This window comes from Olea europaea, chromosome 11 (assembly GCF_002742605.1).
Source record: "Olea europaea var. sylvestris chromosome 11, O_europaea_v1, whole genome shotgun sequence".
NCBI lineage: Eukaryota > Viridiplantae > Streptophyta > Magnoliopsida > Lamiales > Oleaceae > Olea > Olea europaea.
Window position 1 is genome coordinate 4,722,543 of NC_036247.1, and position 20,220 is coordinate 4,742,762.

A 20,220-nucleotide genomic window follows, 5' to 3' on the forward strand; every position below is an offset into this window, starting at 1 on the left:
TCGTTTTTGCCCCCCACAAAAACGACGTCATTTGCCTTGCCTGCTATATATTTTATTATACCGTAAGAAACTATTGTAACACGCAATTTCCATACCACCCACCATTCCGTACTCAACTACTTTTATATAGATATATATAGTAGGAATATAAGAAAAGAAAAATCACTTTTATATAAAAAAAAATAAAAAATAAAGATAGTATAAGACATAAAATATTTTAGAAAAAGTTATTTTAAGTAAAAAATTTGAAGAAAAAAGAGTTTTAAATTAAAAAAACGATTATTTATAACGTAAAACTACAAAGCAAAAAAAAAATTCTCGGATCTAATTCTCTGTTTAGAATTATTAAGAGAAAAGAATTTTAAATTGGAAAAAAATTTATAATGTAAACAACAAAAATATTAAACGAAAAAAAAAAAATTTACTCCGTGCAAGCTCCGGAGGCAAAAAGCCTTCATGTACGGAGAGATACTTTTATTTATTTTTTTAATTTAGGAATTGCATTCTTAAATAATTTTATTTTTTTTTTACTTAAAATTTTTTTAATTCTTTTCTTTTCATAATAAAACTTAATATTAACTTTAGAATATTTTATTATACTGTAATAAAACATAATCAATCGAAGTCGAAATATATAAAGAAAAAAAATTTAATTTAAAATATTTTATTATACTGTAAGAAATTGCTGCAACACGTAATTTTCATACCTCCTACCACTCCATGCTCAACTACTCTTATATAGATATATATAGTAGGGATATAAGAAAAAAATTACTTTTATATAAAAAATGAAAAAATATTTTACAAAAAGTTACTTTTAAGTAAAAAATTTGAAGAAAAAGAATTAAAAAGAATTAAAAGTAATTCTTTATATATTATTTTACAAAATATTTTACAAAAATTATTTTCAAAATGATGGAAAAAAAACATATTCACTCCGTGCATGGAAAAAAAATTTCTGTCATACCATATAATTTTTTTGAGTAAAATGATGCATTAAGAAAATTGTTGCAAAAAAAGAATAAATAGTAATAAAATAATTGATTTTTTTAAGAAAAATGACGTATACGCATTTTTAACACATACATTTAATCTCCGTTTAACTATTTTCGATATTTATTTAGATCATTTGATATCTTTACGATATAGTTCTTAAAATGAGTTTCGAGAGAATGTAAAACATTTATCGATTCAACTATCGTACAATCGTCGACGAATTTTTAAAGTTAGCTTGTTCCCGAAAATTTCGAAATAGTAATAAAATAATTGATTTTTTTAATTAAAAAACGACTTATGCGTATTTTTTAACACATACGTTTAATGTCCGTTCAACTATTTTTGATATCTATTTAGATCATTCGATGTCTTTACGATATAGTTCTCAAAATGAATTTCGAGAGAATGTAAGACATTTATTGATTCGACTATCGTACAATCGTCGATAAATTTTTAAAGTTAGTTTGTTATCAAAAATTTTGAAATATAGTTTGAAAATGCCTACTTTGACATCCCATAACATTTGCTACGATTAACCGTTTCACGCATCGTTAACGACGTGCAATACTATACCGCGAGTACTTTAAAATAATATTAAGAATGTAATATTTCGATTTCGTTTGATATCTCGTAATGAGCCTGAAAATGAACACAAAAATATACGTAAAAAAAAAGAAAAAAATTATTTCTCTCTCCGTGCACGGAGTCCTTTCTAATTTTTTTTTGTTTTTTTGTTTCTTTCCTCCGTGCAAGTAGACACTTCGTGCATGGAGAGATTACTTTTTTTTTTGTTGTGTAGTTTTACATTATAATTTTTTTTTCAATTTAAAATTCTCTTTAATTCTCTTCTCTTCAAATTTTTTTACAACATGATTTTTTACTTATAAGTAATATGTTGTAAAAAAATTTCTGTCGCATATTATCTCTATCTTTATATATATATATATATATAAGTGATTTTTTTCTTATATTTCTACTATATATATCTATATCGGAGTGGGGAAGGAATGAAAATTGCGTGCTGCAGTAAATTTGAAGGTAGTGTATAATAAAATAAAATATATATCAAGTAAACGGTGTCGTTTTTGGCCCCCAATTGAAAAAAAACAAAACAAAAATACTATAATAAAGATAGATTAAGACACTGTTGCTTTCTACAGTACTCTCACATTCCCCTTTTTATATAGTAGATATAAATTAATATTATAAAATAACGAAATAATCCACATGGTGGATTTATTTAGCTCACATATATCTCAATGAATTATTTTCAAAAAAGTTGGAGGTTCAATATTGATCTTTGTAGTCGAAGGTCTAATGACTAATTTGTATTACGAACAAAGTACACATGGATAATCATTTGATAAAAGAATCTTCTGGTTCTTTAAAAGATGTCTATGTGAGCTGTTTATTATTCTATACATCATTATAGCTTATGAATGTTCAAGTCGAACATGCCAAAGTATAAAAATTTTTGGGTCAACGAACTTCTTATTTGTGACAGTATTTGATTCAAACAATTCTTATAAATATTTTTCTTTTATTTGCTTTTGGACAAATACAAAAGAAGTTATGCAAAGATTCTGCATTATTTTCTCATATTATCTCAATATGATATCCATTACAGTGAATATCTTTAGAACTAAGCAATTTTTTTCCTGAATTTGCTAGAATTAAGTGTATTGTCAATATATAATTTTGTTATATTTAGTAAAATAATACAAGCTCTTGTAGAGCCTTAGATGCATTTGATATCGTATTAACATTATTTTCTGCTAATGTTAAGTCCATAAAAAACTTTTTGTCTTGAGAAATAGTAGATGTAGTTGTACTATCAATCAAGAAGACATCTTGACAACTCATCATGAATATATAAATATAACAAAATAGATATATTTTTAAAATACTTGAATTTAAATTTAAAAGAGTAAGTATAATTCAATATTATAAATTAATGATGCATAATAAAGTTTCAATTTTTTTTGCGAAAAATAAAATTATATTTCCAACTAAATTTCTAAAACAAAAGGAAATACTGTAAACATAGAAAATAAACTAATTTATATCTTCTATCATACTGTCATCAATTAAATGGTCAACTTTCACAGTTGGATCAACAAGAAATAAAAAACATTCAAATGAGTCACATCAATTGGATCATTATAATCAGCAAAATTTATCTCCGTTTTTCCTTGATTGATTTTTGGTAAAAATCCACAAGATATTTTGCTGTACAACAAGTGCATGCCCAACTCCTTTCATTCCAAATCTGAAACAACGTTCTTCGTGCTCTTTTTTGAATGTACTACTTTCGTTTGTTTTATACTTTTTGAAATTGTTGCCTTATTACTTATAGCTCTGTTGATTAGTTCATCCATGATTTATTCCATGTGTATGTTTGCGTCCACGTCCTTGTTTTGATATTGCATTTTCTCCAAGCAATGGTACAAGGACCAGTTGGTCGTAATCTATGATTTTTTTCAGTAGTTTATTATTTTGTTCAACAACAAGCAGATAAGATATAAGTTTTGAGTACCTTTTGAAACCATGCTCACCATATTGCTATTGCAGGAGCACATTCAAGAAGTGAAAGGTGGAAAAAGATTTTTCCAACAGTGATTTTTTCTCTACACAATGGTTCCGTTTGGTATACATTAATGTAAAAATGAGAATGAAAAATATAGCCGTTACGGGCCCCACACAAGAAATAGAAAGTCAAATATGGTGGCTTGATATGATGGATAACGGTCATATTTTTCATTTTAATAAGCAAAAAATGGAAAACAAACGGGGCAATATCTATTTTGAATAGTTCGAAATTTTACTCACTAATAGTTTTGAAATCTTGCAAACGAAAATATATTCATTCCTAGCGGGCTTTGGGGAGGACTATAATCCTTTGATGATCATATATTTTAGTTAATTTTTCGAAAGAACTTGTTGATCTTTTTTAGTGATATATTCAATTTTTAATCCATCGTGAAAATGATGACGAAGGAAAATGAGTGCTTTTACACGATCATGTAAGGATTTTTTGTTTCTTTTATTATTTCTCCCAAACATTTTGAGACAAGATAGATATCAGCATCGAGTACCATGACAGATAATTTTTGTCAGATATGTCAAGTGCAACAAACTCAAGTTTTATGATATTTTTCATTTGATTAACTACACAATAAGCAAAGAAAATATAATTAGTTTCCAAAAATATGATTAAAATATTAAATAATAGTTAATCAAGTAGTCAACATTACATAAGTTGTGTATTCTTTCAAGAATAAACACTAATTTAAAATAATACGTTCTTCGAAGTACGTGCTACTTTGGAAGCACGTTGTATTTTACTATTATTTCTTCAAAAGCAAGATATCAATATTCTTCCAATATATTAAAAAATATAATTCATTCTCTTCAGGAGCAAATAATATTCTTTTAGAATATTAAAAAAAAATATAGTTCATACTCTTCTGGAGTAAATAATATTCTTCAAAGAAATTAATTATAATGTTGTGTTACTTTAAGAGTAACACATGATAAATTATTAATTTAAAGTTTATAGAAGAATATTTAAAAATATTTAAATGATATGAATTTGTATAATTACCAAAAAGTATACATAAAATAATCTTCCAAATATGCACGTGAATTGACTTCATATATAAACATGCAAATATGGCAAAGTAATTATTGCGTATATAATGAAATAATCATTATAGATTTGCATACAAGCAAAAAAGTATAAAAGAAATAGAAGAAGCAACCTTATTTTGATGCATATGTATGTAGAAAAATTTACATGCCACAAATTAATTTTGGAACGTGTGATAAATGATAATGCTTAAAAAAAATTACTACATTCACTAAACTTTGAAAAATTAAGTTTTTGTGCTAATAACGTGTCATGAAAAGAGAGAAAATAGAAAGAAGTCAATAAACTTGTGTATTTTATTAAGAACAAAAGTCCTAAATTTATAGGAAAGAATCATGGATACACGAGTAATAATATTGCAGGGATGTAATTGTCATTCACTAATAAACTTACCATTTACAACGAGGATAAAATTGTCAGGAGAGCCAGAGTCTTAGAGATTCAGAACTATTGCTATATATTTAAAATATGAAAAGAAGACATTTAGAATAAAAATTAGATGCTTGGATTATTTTTCACCTTGTTCAGAAGTTCCTATGCGAATGGAAAAATTCTCTTTATTGCATCAAAGATGTTAGCATGTTTGACTAAGCTTATAAGTTACTTATAAGTACCTTTTTAAAAGTGTATCTCTATAAGCTTAGCCAAACATGCTCCTCGACCTCAGTACTATTCAAAATAAATGTGCTTATAAGTTACATAACAGCTTAGCTAAACATTAAGGACCTGTTTGGGAGCGATCTTTTCATCCAAAAAATTGATTTTTTGATCTTTATTTCATTATTCCAGCCGTCATATTTGACTTCTTCTTTCACGGATGGACCCCACTTTTCTCCTAACGGTCAAAAAATTAATTCTCAAAATCACTCCCAAACAGGCTCTAAAGTATCGGAGTATTAGTTACATCCACGTGAAGGTGAGAACCATCCTGATCATTAATTGGGTCCCTCCTTTCCTCTAAGTGACTGAGACTGACATAGTGATGAATGCTATAAATGCGAGTTTGATCTCTGCGCATAACATGTTTGACGAAATTACTGAATGGAAACTCTAAGTGAGTGAATCATGGCAGACAAAAGTGTCACCTATTTACGTTTGTCTAAATGGGCCTTGTGCCTCTGTTTGCATTCGTGTACTTGATTAAGTCTCAGAATTATTGCAGCTTTTCTAACTCATATGTTAGCTCCGAAAGGTACTTGTGTGTATATGGTTTCATCTATATTAAGGCAAGGAGATAAAGTTTGGTTGATGGTGGTTATTACAAGTCGAGATGACGCTTTTGCTGCCACAAAATATTTGGTAGACGTGTATGTTAGATCGTGCTAATATTTTGAGCTTATGAGTCGAGCGCGTCCTGCGAGCACAACACAACGAGTGAGACGTTTCTTTTGCATATTCATGAGAATGAAATGTAAAAGCTTATTTAGAGATTGTTTGATAAATATTTTGATAAAAATTTTAGCAGATTTTGATAAATTTTAAAAATATATTATTATATGAAAATTAAACAATATTATATTGACAAAAAATGGAACAAAAATCTATAGTAAATGAAAATACTTGTTAGTTTATGAATTTTGATCTTCCTTCTATTTAAACTATGTTTTATTGATAAATGATAACACTAGTCTATTTGATATAAATCTGTAGTACTCTGATGCTAAAAAAAATGTAATTTCAGTAGTGAATGGAAAGTAAACGAAGTTGAAGTAATATTAAACTTTTAGGTATTATGATGATGATGACGACGATGATATTAATGATTGACATTTAAAATATATTCATATAGGGGTGGACCCAGACTTTCTATGTTGTGGGGTCAAAATTTAAAGTGTAATTTTTTAAAGACAATATAATATTAATGAAAATAATTATATTATTATCAATAGTATTAAATAAATTTTGCTACTTATTACGTTTTGTTTACAATTTCATTGACATATGTTGAGTTGATGGCAAGTAAATCAAATAGAACGTAGGAAGTAAATGAATTGAAATAAAATTTACCATTATTATGGGAAATAAATGAAATTTAAATTTAATGCAAAAGTAATTCGAAAGTAATTCAAATTACAATTAATCCGTAATGATCCTAAACTTTTTGACGTCATATATCATGTAAAATTTTCTAATAAAATGACGTAAATTATATTAAAAAATTTATCGTGTAAAAATAATAAACGTTAATGAAATAATTGAATTTTTTTTTTATAAAAAGAATACAAGTTAGATATCTTTTATAAAGCGTACATTTGACACATATTTAACTATATTCGATATTTATTTGGGTAATTCAATATGATTACAATGTAGTTCTTGAAACGAGCTTCTAGATGATGTAGGCGATTTGTGAATTCGGATAGTATACAATTATCGGCGAATTTAGAAAGTTATCATATTATCAAAATTCTCGAAATACTAGTTCGAAACGGCCTATTTTGATGCATTGTTACGTTTGCTACAGTTGGTCATTTTGCACGCCATTAACGGGCGAAAATCTAGGCCATGAACGCTTCTCACTGATATTAAAAATGCAATGTTTCAACTTTATTTGACATCCCTTAATGAGTACGTCAAAGTAGGTTGTAAAGGGTCAAACTATTACTTTATGTAAAAAAAAATTAATAATAATAATAATAATAACAAATTGTGGGGTCACATGACTCCATGTGGGTCCACCCATGTATTCTTAATTGAAGGCATTTTTGACGAAAAAGCTTAAAGATAAAAGTATCAACCAAATATTAATCAAGCATTCACACATATTGTTAATTGTAGATGTAGATATGAACCTCTAGTCTTGCATTATTTAGAAAAATATATAATTCATATTAATTTTTTTATAGAGACTAGGCAAGTGGTTCTCTTGAGACTTGACACATCTCGTGCTACCTTCCAAGGCGAGCTAGCAAAAGTCGCAGGCCAGTCGCCCTTGCCTTGATAGTGTCCTTTTGGCACTTCTATTTGCAACTTGAGAATGATTTATGATCGATGTAGAATGTAGAGATCAAAATTGTTAGTCGTAGTAACAAACAGAGGAAAAGCAATTATTCACAAAGGCAAAGGAGTTTCAATTTTGCTATTTGTACATAAATTGTGTTACAAATTTGTTGATAGAATATGAGATGATAGTGTTTTTATTTATTTATTTATTTTAAACCCTTGATTTGAATGAATGAAATTGAAAAAATGTGCCACCTCTTTTCCCTCGACAAATCTATACAAAAATTCTGTGTATGTAGCAATTCTCAAAGAATTTAGCTGGTGAAGGGATGTGGGGTTGTGATGATTGAAGAAGATGAAAGATTGATTTATTTTTACTTACTCTATATCTTAGTCCTTTACCCTTAGTTTTAAGTTTAATAGCAAGTTAACTAATAATTTTAGTCTTTAAAGTCGAGGACACGATCTTCACAACTTCAACAATAAAATTTAAGTATATCTAAAAATAAAAATTGAAAAAATAAAATAAAAACAAAATTGGGCTCCTTATTTTTTGTACAATGTGGTTACGAATCTTCGATCTTTGAAAATGAGGTTCTAAATTCACAATCTAATAAAATCCTTATTTGATAATCATTATTTTCAAACTCTTTTTTTTTCCTATATACTCACAATAAAATATTTTATGTAAATTAAAAATTTTTTCTTATTTTTTAACAATACAGTTTTCTAAAAATTACTATTCAAAACTTTATTTTTTTCAATTAATAATTGTCAAACATAGGCAAAATATATGAGATTGGATCGCACTTGATAAAACTCATCCAACCATTGAAACATTGTGACTTGGGCTCGAGCTCCGTTTATTGAGCAGTTGCGACTTTGTCGTGCCATCTCGTAAAACTTCACTAATATAGATTGGGGACTTACAACCCTAATATTCTTTAAAATTAAAAAATTAGCCAAAGAAAGACACATTACGTAACGGACTAGAATGAAACAAAATCCATGCGTCCTCACGCACTTATCAGCTTGTCCTTCCCATCGTCAGCCACCCAAACATTGACAGGAGTAGAAATCGGCACCTCTCATTGGGAACCGGACAACCTTGACATACGCGTACAGAGAGAAACCCATCGCTTCGTCAAACGTGTGATACAACGAACACCCTTAGATCCGTATTCCACGTGCCACCTACATACGCCTTCTCCCTCTTCCGTCCTCACCTTCTCAATCTCCCGCAATCCTCACTCTCACGCATTGTTACTTGCATGTGAAATTTTCAGTCTCTTTCTTTTCTCTGTGTTTCAATGGCGGGGAATGAGTGGATAAATGGGTACTTGGAGGCAATTTTGGATACTGGGGCATCAGCAATTGAGGAGAATAAACCAACACCAGCGAATTTGAGAGAAAATGATAATTTCAATCCAACAAAGTATTTTGTTGAAGAAGTGGTGAGTGGTGTTGATGAGACTGATCTTCATAGGACATGGATCAAAGTGGTGGCGACGAGAAACACCAAAGAAAGGAGTTCAAGACTCGAAAACATGTGCTGGCGCATTTGGCATCTTACCCGGAAAAAGAAGCAGGTTTTCTTGATATATATAGTAGCTTTACATACATACATATATTATATATCGATACATTTGTATCTGTCCGTGTTTTCTTGGTGTTAGTGGTGTGGGAGGGGGTAATAATGTGCTGATGCATCCTCTCGTGTTCCTGCCAGAGAATTAATTTTGTGGATTGGTTTCATTTATTTTAACCTCTTGTCTTGATTGGTTTTTGTCATTGGGTTAATAAATGTTTCTGTCTCTGATATTCTTCGAGGAAGGACAGAATATGGTCATTTGGATATGGGTTAATTACTCATCCCTCTTCAATTTCTGCATATGTACTTTGATTTGTAGAGTCTATTCTCCATAATTGCAAGGAAGATGAATAATCGACAAGTTTTCGTTCTGTGGCGTGAAGGTTTTCAATTTCTTGTTGAGCAAAGCAATAACTATTTGAACATTATTTTGTCTTTTGATAGTTGGAATGGGAGGACCTCCAAAGATTGGCAACCTGGAGGTGGGAACGAGAACAGGGACTAAAGGATGTGACTGAGGACATGTCGGAAGATTTGTCTGAAGGCGAGAAAGGAGATGTTTCGGGAGAGGCGATTTCACTTGACAGCCCAAGGAAAAAGTCCCAACCAAACGTTTCCAATTTGGATGTATGGTCTGATAGTAACAAGGAGAAGAAGCTTTACATTGTCCTTATCAGGTACTCTACACGTTAGCATATAAACAATAACACATTTTTTTTCGAGCAGGAGCTTTATTTCTAAAATAATGAATTGGCATCATGAATTGAGTCTTTTGACATTCCGCAAATTCTCACCTATGTCAGTTTGCATGGTTTGGTTCGTGGTGAAAATATGGAGCTTGGCCGGGATTCTGACACTGGTGGTCAGGTAAGTTTGCTCAATGGAATAAGAATGATTCACTGAAAGTATTAGTTCTCATATGCTGGTCTAATTTCCTCATAAAAAATTTCAGGTTAAATATGTAGTCGAGCTTTCTCGAGCGTTGGCCAAGATGCCAGGGGTATACAGGGTGGATCTGTTCACCCGTCAAGTTTCCTCACCTGAAGTGGATTGGAGTTACGGTGAGCCTACAGAGATGCTTAGTACAGGCCCCGAGGATGCAGACGGTGCTGATCTTGGAGAAAGCAGTGGGGCTTATATTGTAAGAATACCTTTTGGTCCTCGAGACAAGTATCTTAGGAAGGAATTATTGTGGCCTCATATTCAAGAATTTGTAGATGGAGCGCTGGCTCATATTCTTAATATGTCTAAGGCTTTGGGTGAACAAATTCGTGGGGGACAGCCCGTTTGGCCGTATGTAATTCATGGGCACTATGCGGATGCAGGGGATAGTGCGGCTCTTCTTTCAGGTGCTTTAAATGTTCCAATGGTTCTAACGGGGCACTCACTTGGTAGAAACAAGCTAGAACAGCTCCTTAAACAGGGAAGGCAATCAAAAGAGGATATTAATTCGATGTACAGGATTATGAGGAGGATAGAAGCAGAAGAACTTTCATTAGACGCTGCAGAGCTTGTTATTACAAGCACTAAGCAGGAGATTGAAGAACAATGGGGCCTATATGATGGATTTGATGTAAAACTTGAGAAAGTTTTAAGGGCTCGTGCAAGGCGTGGGGTCAATTGCCATGGTCGTTTCATGCCCAGGATGGCAGTAAGCATGTTTTTTCGAACCTTTTACAGTTAACTAGTGTTGTAATTGAAGTAGCCTCTTCGATTCCCTTCACGTTTTTTGAATTTAGGAAATTTGATCATGTGGAGAATTTGGAAACTTTCTTTGTTGTCTTGTCATTTTTGATCCCACACCAAACTGCTCTTGCAGCAATTTTTTTTTTTTCTTTTATCAAGTTTTAACTTAATCCTCACATAATGCTGTAGAATATTTAATTAAGAACACATAGAGACACAGGTTAGATTAAATTAGTTATATTTGGAGGACTGGATGACATGGATTTTGGGATAATTTTCTTGCAAAATATGTTAGCTTCTTTGGCTTGTCATTTTGGGTAGGCCAATCTGCTTTGGGTGATGGAAAATAGGTTCAATATGATTTGAACTATATTATCTTATATTTCAGTATAAACTCTGTGCAGGTAATTCCTCCTGGAATGGACTTTAGCAATGTGGTTCAAGAAGATATTGCTGAAGCTGATGGGGACCTTGCAATACCAACTAACAATGATGTAGCATCCCCAAAAGTAGTTCCTGCTATATATTCAGATGTAAACATCTCATCCGTGTTCTTGATAATAAACTGCTTAATTTCTCTATTTTTGTCAGGTGATGATAAATTATTCAACGTTTTCTTTTTCAGGTCTTGCGTTTTCTGACAAATCCACACAAACCAATGATCCTTGCACTGTCAAGACCAGATCCAAAAAAGAATTTAACCACTCTTGTGAAAGCATTCGGAGAATGCCGCCCCCTACGAGAGCTTGCTAATCTTGTAAGTTGACAAAGTTATTTTATTAGACATCTATAGGCTTTGGCAATGTTATAAAACACTCAGTACCTATACTAACATACTTGTGGCCAGACTCTTATTATGGGAAATAGAGACGACATAGATGAGATGTCCACTGGAAATGCTGGTGTGCTGATGACGGTGTTAAAACTGGTTGATAAATATGATCTTTATGGGCAAGTGGCTTTCCCTAAACATCACAAGCAAAGTGATGTTCCAGAAATTTACCACCTTGCTGCCAAAACAAAGGTCTGTCGAATTTGGCGCTCCTTGTGACTTACTCGGTAACTTTTTGGTACCACTTAATGAATTGCTTGCGCTTGAAAACTTGACAGGGAGTTTTCATAAATCCAGCTTTCATTGAGCCCTTTGGACTTACCTTGATCGAGGTTGATTTCAGTTGTATGTACCCCCTCTTCTGTTGTTTTTGGGAGAACCAGTTTTGAAATTTGAGTCTGGATTGTTTTAGGCTGCAGCGCATGGACTCCCTATGGTGGCAACTAAGAACGGTGGTCCAGTTGATATCCATGGGGTAAAAGTGACTTTTGCACACTTTCCCTTTCTCTGTGCATCACATTCTCTTATAACTAGCAACAGTATGAAAGCTCGAGTTTACTCAAGGTGTAATGTGCAAACCAAAAATCTGAGGAGACTCGTGAAGGGTTCTCCTGCATTGTTTTGTTTTATGGTCCTAGGAATTAAACCAATATAGTAGTGTAGAAACAAGACTGTTGTTTGATTGGTTGATATGCATATATTGTTTCATTGTGTAATTCAGGCACTGAACAATGGTCTGCTCGTGGACCCTCATGATCAGAAAGCAATTGCTGATGCACTGCTCAAGTTAGTATCAGAGAAAAAATTGTGGGAAGAGTGCAGAAGGAATGGGTGGAAGAACATACACCTTTTTTCATGGCCTGAACATTGCAGAACATACTTAACAAGGGTTGCAGCATGTCGGATGAGGCATCCACAATGGCAAACCGACACTCCAGCAGACGATCAAGCTGCAGAAGAATCCCTGAATGATTCTCTTAAAGACGTGCAAGATATGTCTCTAAGGCTCTCTGTCGATGGGGAAAAACCTTCACTAAATGAATCACTTGGTGTGGGTACGGCTGGCGATGATCCTGAGCTTCAGGACCAAGTTATGCGAGTTTTGAGCAAAATGAAGAGGCAAGAATCGGCGGCACATGATTCTGAAGGTGATCGAACCGTTCAAAATGTTCCAAGCAAGTATCCTATGTTGAGACGGAGACGTAAATTGATTGTTATAGCATTAGATTGTTATGACAGCAGTGGAGCTCCTGAAAAGAAAATGATTCAAATAGTGCAAGAAACTTTTAAGGCCATCAAGATAGATCCACAAATCGCAAGATTATCGGGATTTGCATTATCAACAGCTATGTCAATGTCGGAATTGACAGAATTTTTGAAGTTGGGGAATATTAAAGTAAATGATTTTGATGCTTTGATCTGTAGTAGTGGTAGTGAAGTGTATTATCCAGGTACTTACACTGAAGAATACGGAAAGCTTTGCCCAGATCCTGATTACGTGTCTCATATTGATTATCGCTGGGGATCAGATGGCTTGAAGAAGACCATTTGGAAGCTGATGAATACATCAGAAGGTGGAGAGAAAAACTCCGCCATCGAAGAAGATGTGAAATCAAGCAATTCCCATTGCCTATCCTACTTGATAAAGGATCCCAGTAAGGTATATATTAAGTTCTTAGAAACAGTTCTTTTTTCTCTTATAATTAGCTATATTTATGTTTGATCAATTTTGAGTTTTTACAGGCAAAGAAAGTTGATGATATGAGGCAGAAGCTTCGGATGAGGGGTCTTCGTTGCCATTTAATGTATTGCAGAAACTCCACAAGAATGCAAGTTATTCCTCTCCTTGCATCACGATCACAGGCTCTCAGGTGCGTTTGAAACATTATTTCATTTCACTTTAATTTTTGATATTATATTCTTTAAGCTCCCTTTCCATAGTTTGACATTACAAGACGATATCCTTCTTTTCATATTAGATCATATTCCATATTAAATCAGAGACTTTAGCTCAATTTGCAATCATGAACCATTGGATTGGAGTCACTGTTTTTTTCCTATTGCCTACTGATAGAGGCAAATAAAATGTAAAACTGGTTTCTTGGTTTTTCTCTTAAAAAAGAAAAACTTGTTCCCATTAGTAAAGAATAATGCTACATAGCAGTTAGCACCACTCGTGCTTAGCACCAGTTTAGGTGGCAGTCAACCCAACATGCTAAAGGAAGAATAGTTCATAATATTTCTGGTGTAACAAACCAACCCCATGAATATAGATTTGTCTGTGGCCCTTCAAATAAGGGCATGGGTTTCCTGAAAGTTGCAACGTTGTGAACAAAATAGTTGAGGTTATTAGATGAAGAGTCGTATCAATTCTGAAAGTACAAGGTTTATTAGAAAAGAACACAGCTACTATTTTACACAGGATTTAATCCTGTGAGGTTCTGAATACTAATTGATGTTTTTTGTCCCTCCTACGAGATCAAACAGGTACCTTTTTGTTCGGTGGAGGTTAAACGTGGCAAATATGTATGTGATTCTTGGTGAAACAGGAGACACAGATTATGAAGAACTAATTGCTGGTACTCACAAAACACTGATAATGAAAGGAGTTGTCGAAAAAGGTTCTGAGGAACTGCTCAGAACGGCCGGAAGCTACCTAAGAGACGATATAGTTCCAGTAGATACCCCGTTAATCGCCTACGTTAGTGGACAGGCAACAGCAAAAGAGATTGCAAATACATTAAGGCAGATCTCTGGAGCAGGAATGTGAGGCAAAATCTCCATTTTTTGTCGTTAAAAATCAAAATCCCATCATTATTTTTTACTGCATGTAATATGTTGATCTCGGTTATTTGGACTTGGGTTATTGCACACGTGTGCAAAATGATGATTCCCATGGTTGTTAAATACTTGGGTTCTTATTGTGTTATTGACATGGATTATCTTCCCTGGTTTTAGAAAACAGTCTTGAAGTGGAAAAAGAAATTTTGCCAACATATAATTGTCAGTCTGATAAGAGCATAGGAAGTTAATTTCTTTTGTGCAGTGTTGTGTCATATAAGTTGTGGAAAAACATGTGTGGGGAAAATTGTACCATGGGTCCTTAAACCATTGCTGTAGTTGCAAGTTGGTCTCCAAAGTCTCCAAACTTTTCATTATGGTGTACAGTTAGTCTTTGAAGATGGAAACTGCCCAGATTTTTGTTTGATTGCACCTCTTATCAAACTTCCTCGGTGCTAGGTCCAGTTTTGAAGTAAACCTAACTTTATAAAGTTGGAGATTCAAGGACACGTGATCATTTAACAATATTTGGCAATTTCTCACGCAGGGACTTATTATGTAAGTAACTATATTGAAAAGTTAAAGAGGTGTTGAATCCTTTAGCGTCATTGTACTACTGTGGTCAGCCAATCTAACTGCATTCCATTCGTGAACCGAGTTGCAAACACTAAAATTTGAACAAGAACAGCTAAATTCTGATTCAAGTTGTAAGGATGTTAACATCTGTAAATGGAATAACAGAGTAAACATTTTCTTATCCATCCTTCTCCCTCTTCACTTCCGTAAAAGTAGATAAAACCATTAGCTTCATTAAGTGACAGAATTTCCATGCCTAATAAAAGATTAATGCATGGAAGATCAGTATTTTAATCAGTAAAGATAACTGCAGATGAACCATCTTCTTCTGCCTTTGCTGAGGTTTCCTTCTCCCCTGTGCATCATTTCTCCTAATTAAGATATCCCTACTATAAGGTTCCGAAGTGTTCAATGTTTGATATCATCATGAAGAGTCTGCATGATAATTTCTTTAAACGAGTTATAGACCATGTTTGGCCAAGCCTCAAAAGGAAGTAAAGTTACATTTAAGGGCCCGCTCGGTAGTGATTATGAAAATTGATTTTTTGACCGTTAGGGAGAAAAGTGTGATCCACCTTTGAGTAAAGAAATCAAAAAATGACGACTGGAATAGTATAATAACGGTCAAAAAATCAATTTTTTTTTGAGTGAAAAAGCACTACCAAACGGGGACTAAATAACATTCTGTCAATTACACTGCTGTGATTACTTACTTTTCGCATATGCGTTGAGCCTCAAAATGCAATCTGCAAACCTAACCTGCAACTTGCTACGTACAATGTGTAGGCAAGGGGAATAAAATACAAAAAGCTCGCACAAAGCTTACAGACCATTTCCCTAATTTAGGCTGGCTATAGAATGTCAATAAAAAATACACGGGCCAATGAATAAAGTGTGATTCTTAACCGAATCAATTATTATAAGAACTAATAAAGAGCCGCTATTTGTCACTATCTCAAAATGACTTAATTATCCCAATGCTTAGAGGGAAATCTTTAAATACGTCCTCATTTGAAGATAACTGCATGCAATTCAGAGACACTCAATCTACAACTGCAAGTTCAGTAAAATTGAAAATGAAGATTTAAAAAAAATAAAAATCTCGTTTGAGCCGGCGTGACTTGGTAGGCCTAGGCCCCAACAGTTATGCACAGTATGTTCCAACTCAATGGTTGAGCCAACCTACCATCATGTGGTGCATCATGGGTCACTTTTCCTTGCTTGCCGTCATTTACCCATTTTTTCATGAATAATGCTATTTGCAGTGAAAACTACCGGCAGTCGTCCTATGTGACGTATACTTGTCAGTTTTTCATTTGATGTATAATTCAAAAGATAACTACCATATCTATGTATCAAATACCAAATTGCCAAGTGTATGCCACATAGGGCGACTACTGACAGTCTTTACTACGAATAACATTACTCTTTTTTCATCTATAGAGACAATTGTGTTTTATAGACGCATGGTTTAGTCTAGGCTTTGTATTTTTGCTCAAGACTGTTTAATATAAATTTATTTTAGGTAGTTTATACGGATTTGAATCAATATGCCTAAGCTAAAATTTGGCCGACTCATGTACTTCATGTCATAAGCTCGTGTTTTGCTATTCACGTCTGTGGTCTACACCGATATCTTTTTCATTTGGAGTATATAAGTCTATTCGGCAGTGATTATGAGAATTGATTTTTTGATCGTTAGAGCGAAAAGTGGATCTTAATGAAGAGTGAAGAAGTCAAAAATGACGGCTGAAATAGTGAAATAACGGTAAAAAAAAATTTGATTTTTTGGAGTGAAAAATTACTATCAAACTAGGGCTAAATATCAAAATTTTATTACTTTATTAACATTCTATTTGGGCTTCATTTTTTTGAAACTCATTTTCAATCACATATTCTTCCATGTTACAGGTAAATCTAATTTTTTTTAAAAAAATATTTATAATCACATATTCTTCAAAATAAATAAAAAAAATTACTATTTCACAATACATTTAGTCCCAAATTTTCATTTTAATGGAGCCCAAACATGATTAAAACTTCAAGTCCCTCTATGGTGACCTTTAATTTTTTTTTATTTTTTTAAAATTATGTTTGAATAGAATTCTTTAGAGAATGTGAGATTAAAAAGTATGAAAAAGTTTTGAATTTACGTGTAAAATATTTTATTGTTTTCCCTCGCAATTAAGGTAACGATTTTGAGCATGACCGACTTCCATAGTGTGATTGAAAATGAGTACGAGAAATAAAGTAAAGTAAAATAAATTAAATTAAAGGCCACCAAACATGGCTAAAATATAAAATTAGGTGCGTTTGGTTTGCGTTTCTGTTTTTTATTTTTAATTTTGAATTCATTTTCTATTTTTTATTTTATTTTGAGAGATTATTTTAAGTTTACAGAAAAAGTGTTTGGTTTATTATTCTGAAAAACTGTTTCTCAAAACAAAAAATTAGAAAACGCATTTAGTTTAAAAAATTTCAAAATAATTTTATGACATTTTGGAAAAGTATAGGAAGAGATGGAAAGGGGTATTTGTAAGTTTTGTATGATTTTATTAATTATTTTAATAAAAAATTTTAAGCTCATTTTCATTGTTTTGGATTCCTTTAAGTATTTTCTCAAAAATGTCAATTTTTTTTTTTTTGAGTTTTGTATTATAAATTTTTTCTTGTTTTCAAAAATGCATTTTTTGAAAATAACATTACCGAAAAGGATCTGGCTATTGAAGTTGTTGACAGAACGATGTGGACAAAAAAACTCGATGGAAGGAAACCGGCCCAATATCTATACACATTTCACCTACAAAAAAAATCCTTTTCTTTCCCTAAAATGTCGAAACCCTACAATTGACGAACTCCAATGTCTCTCCGCCCCTAACTTCGTCCATCTTCCCCAACTCCACTGGAGAACTCATCAACCCCAACGGAATTGGTCCAGTTTGTTGGTTTTGCAACCATTATCTGTTAGGCTGATTTTCTTTCGTCGAAGTCGTTACCATCTTCTTCTCTGCTGGAATCTACAACAAATTTCTGATAAGTGTGATTTTGGGTTTAAATGTGTGTGTCAATGTTGTTAAGTGTCTGTGTATTTGTATATAGCTTGGAGGAATTGAATGTGAATGGTCGAAATTTGTGTGTTCATGAATTTGAAGTTGGAATTGGAATCCCTATTGTTGAGCTTATGTGCATGGGTCTGAATTGTATGTTACTACCCTGCTGTTCATATGATTTTAAGCATTTGTGTTCTGGTTGTATATGCCCAGATTACAACCCTGCTGTTGAATTGGAATTTGAAATAGTAAATTTTTACCTATTTTTTGAGCTGAGGCTATGATGTAGTAGTTAGTTTCACTCTCTTGCATTGATTTTGTAAAATGAAATTTGTGAGGCGCAGATTAAATTGGTTACTATGTTATTGACATTTTTTCTTCGTGGTTGAGTGACAGCTTATAATGGGCAGAAAAAATCATGGAGTATGTTATAGTTGTAGACGTATCGGTCACTTCTTCACGGATTGCCCAAATAAAACGTCCATGCCCATCGTGCAAACATTCATTTGTGAAGTGCTTTGAGATGGAGAAAGATACGAAGAACAAAGGTAAATGGTTCAATTGTTGTAGCGCGAACTATGGATATTGCGAGTGGGTTGTAGCGGGTGAAATGGGCAGTGAATCAAATTTCGTTGGCTGTACATGTACTAAGCTTCTGGCAAACAAATTAGATGAAGATGTATCCGGCATGTTCGAAACCATGTGTCGCCTGAGTCACGAAAAAGACGTGGAGATTTCTGTAAATGTGACAATACGTAAAGTAAAGGCAATTGCGAAAGGGGAGAAGAAATGAAAAGGGTATGCCTAATTTATTATTGATGTATCAATCTATTGTTTAGCGTATGTTGTAACTGCGGCAGGATGCCTGCCTATCATTCGGTGAACGTTTAATGTTATATTTATATGCATTAATGTGATTACTTTATGTGAAACTTTTTGGTTATCTATGCCCAGATTCAAGTTGCATAAAAATATGGTTAACCAAGCAATTACTTGGCTTGGCTATTATAACCTGTTGACCTCGCAAATTGGACCTTCCGCGTGGCCAATCGATAGCTACTCCACGTATTCTTCTCTGCGCACAGTTAATGCACGGTCAGATGCACACGGTCGGAACCATCGGGGGTGGTGGCAGCCGCATACACTTTGACGGTCAAGTTAGCCTCAAGTGATTGGCACAATACCAAGGTTGTGCAAAATAGTGGGGAGGAGAATATATATCTTTGCTTGTTATGGAAAGCTATGTTATAAGAGTTTCATTATCTTTATCTCTTGTCAAGCCTTGGGTATTTATAGGTGATGAGAACCGTGGGTTGTGGGATACGTGTACGCATCTGATGGTGTGAGACGTCTGCTCATAGGCGTCAATCAGTCGCGTCTATAAAGTGGACGGGTAATTACTTCTTCCGAGTTGAATTGACTTAAAGTTGATACGTCACATCAACTAGGTTCATGGCGATGTCAAATCAATTGAATCTTGGGGGCAGAAAGGATCTTGACATAGATCTCTTTCTGAAATTGGCAGCGGATCCTCTAGTAGAGAACCTTGGCTTGAACTGCACCTCGGCTTTAGGGACGAGGGCACTTCGGTTGGTTCAGTAGATTGTTTGTGCCTCACAGTGCGTTAGCAGATGGTGGATCCACTTCGGATGGGTGTTGAACACCTCGTATGATGCGGTGGTAGGTTTTTCGAAGTGTTTCAGACATGGGCGTAACAGTGGTCCCGCCAAGTTCAGGTATGAATATTTATATTATGGGTAGACTTGTTTTCCTAATCGAGTATGTCCGCCTTGGGATAGGGACCGCGATTTGTGAGAGCTTATGGGTCGATTTTCTGTGTTCTCCAAAGCGTTGACCATAGACAAACGCGCTAAAGATTCATTACTGTGTAAGAGAAGAACTTATCCGAAACTGATGTGCTGCCAACTGGACGATGCGTTAGGAGATGGATAAAGCTTTGTGAAGCTTATCTGCCACCGGTGCGCTGACCCATACGGGACGACGCGTTGGGAGATGTAAAGCTTTGGGAGGAATGTAGCTATCGAGGAGATGACTTACAGGGGGCCCCCGCATCAGATGCATCTAAACTTTGTAAAGTTGTGTGAGGAGCTCATCT

The 20,220-nt window shown here is 33.5% G+C and overlaps 1 protein-coding gene across 1 annotated transcript; it reads left to right on the forward strand.

Annotated features, from left to right (window-relative positions):
- Nucleotides 1-8,654: 8,654 nt before the first annotated feature.
- On the forward strand, nucleotides 8,655-14,691 carry LOC111403073 (probable sucrose-phosphate synthase 2). The gene is made up of 12 exons (XM_023031438.1): nucleotides 8,655-9,177; nucleotides 9,624-9,856; nucleotides 9,983-10,046; nucleotides 10,132-10,830; nucleotides 11,270-11,398; nucleotides 11,491-11,622; nucleotides 11,713-11,889; nucleotides 11,976-12,029; nucleotides 12,110-12,172; nucleotides 12,419-13,357; nucleotides 13,441-13,568; nucleotides 14,185-14,691. The coding sequence occupies exons 1-12, from the start codon at nucleotides 8,899-8,901 to the stop codon at nucleotides 14,465-14,467; spliced, it is 3,180 nt and encodes a 1,059-aa protein (XP_022887206.1). The 5' UTR covers nucleotides 8,655-8,898; the 3' UTR covers nucleotides 14,468-14,691.
- Nucleotides 14,692-20,220: the final 5,529 nt, after the last annotated feature.

Bases quoted from the DNA above. Each gene is read 5' to 3' on its own strand.
- LOC111403073 (XM_023031438.1), top strand. From the start codon at position 8,899: ATGGCGGGGAATGAGTGGATAAATGGGTACTTGGAGGCAATTTTGGAT. The intron at 11,399-11,490 runs GTAAACATCTCA...TTTCTTTTTCAG, and splicing joins TTCCTGCTATATATTCAGAT to GTCTTGCGTTTTCTGACAAA. The intron at 13,569-14,184 runs GTGCGTTTGAAA...GAGATCAAACAG, and splicing joins TCACGATCACAGGCTCTCAG to GTACCTTTTTGTTCGGTGGA.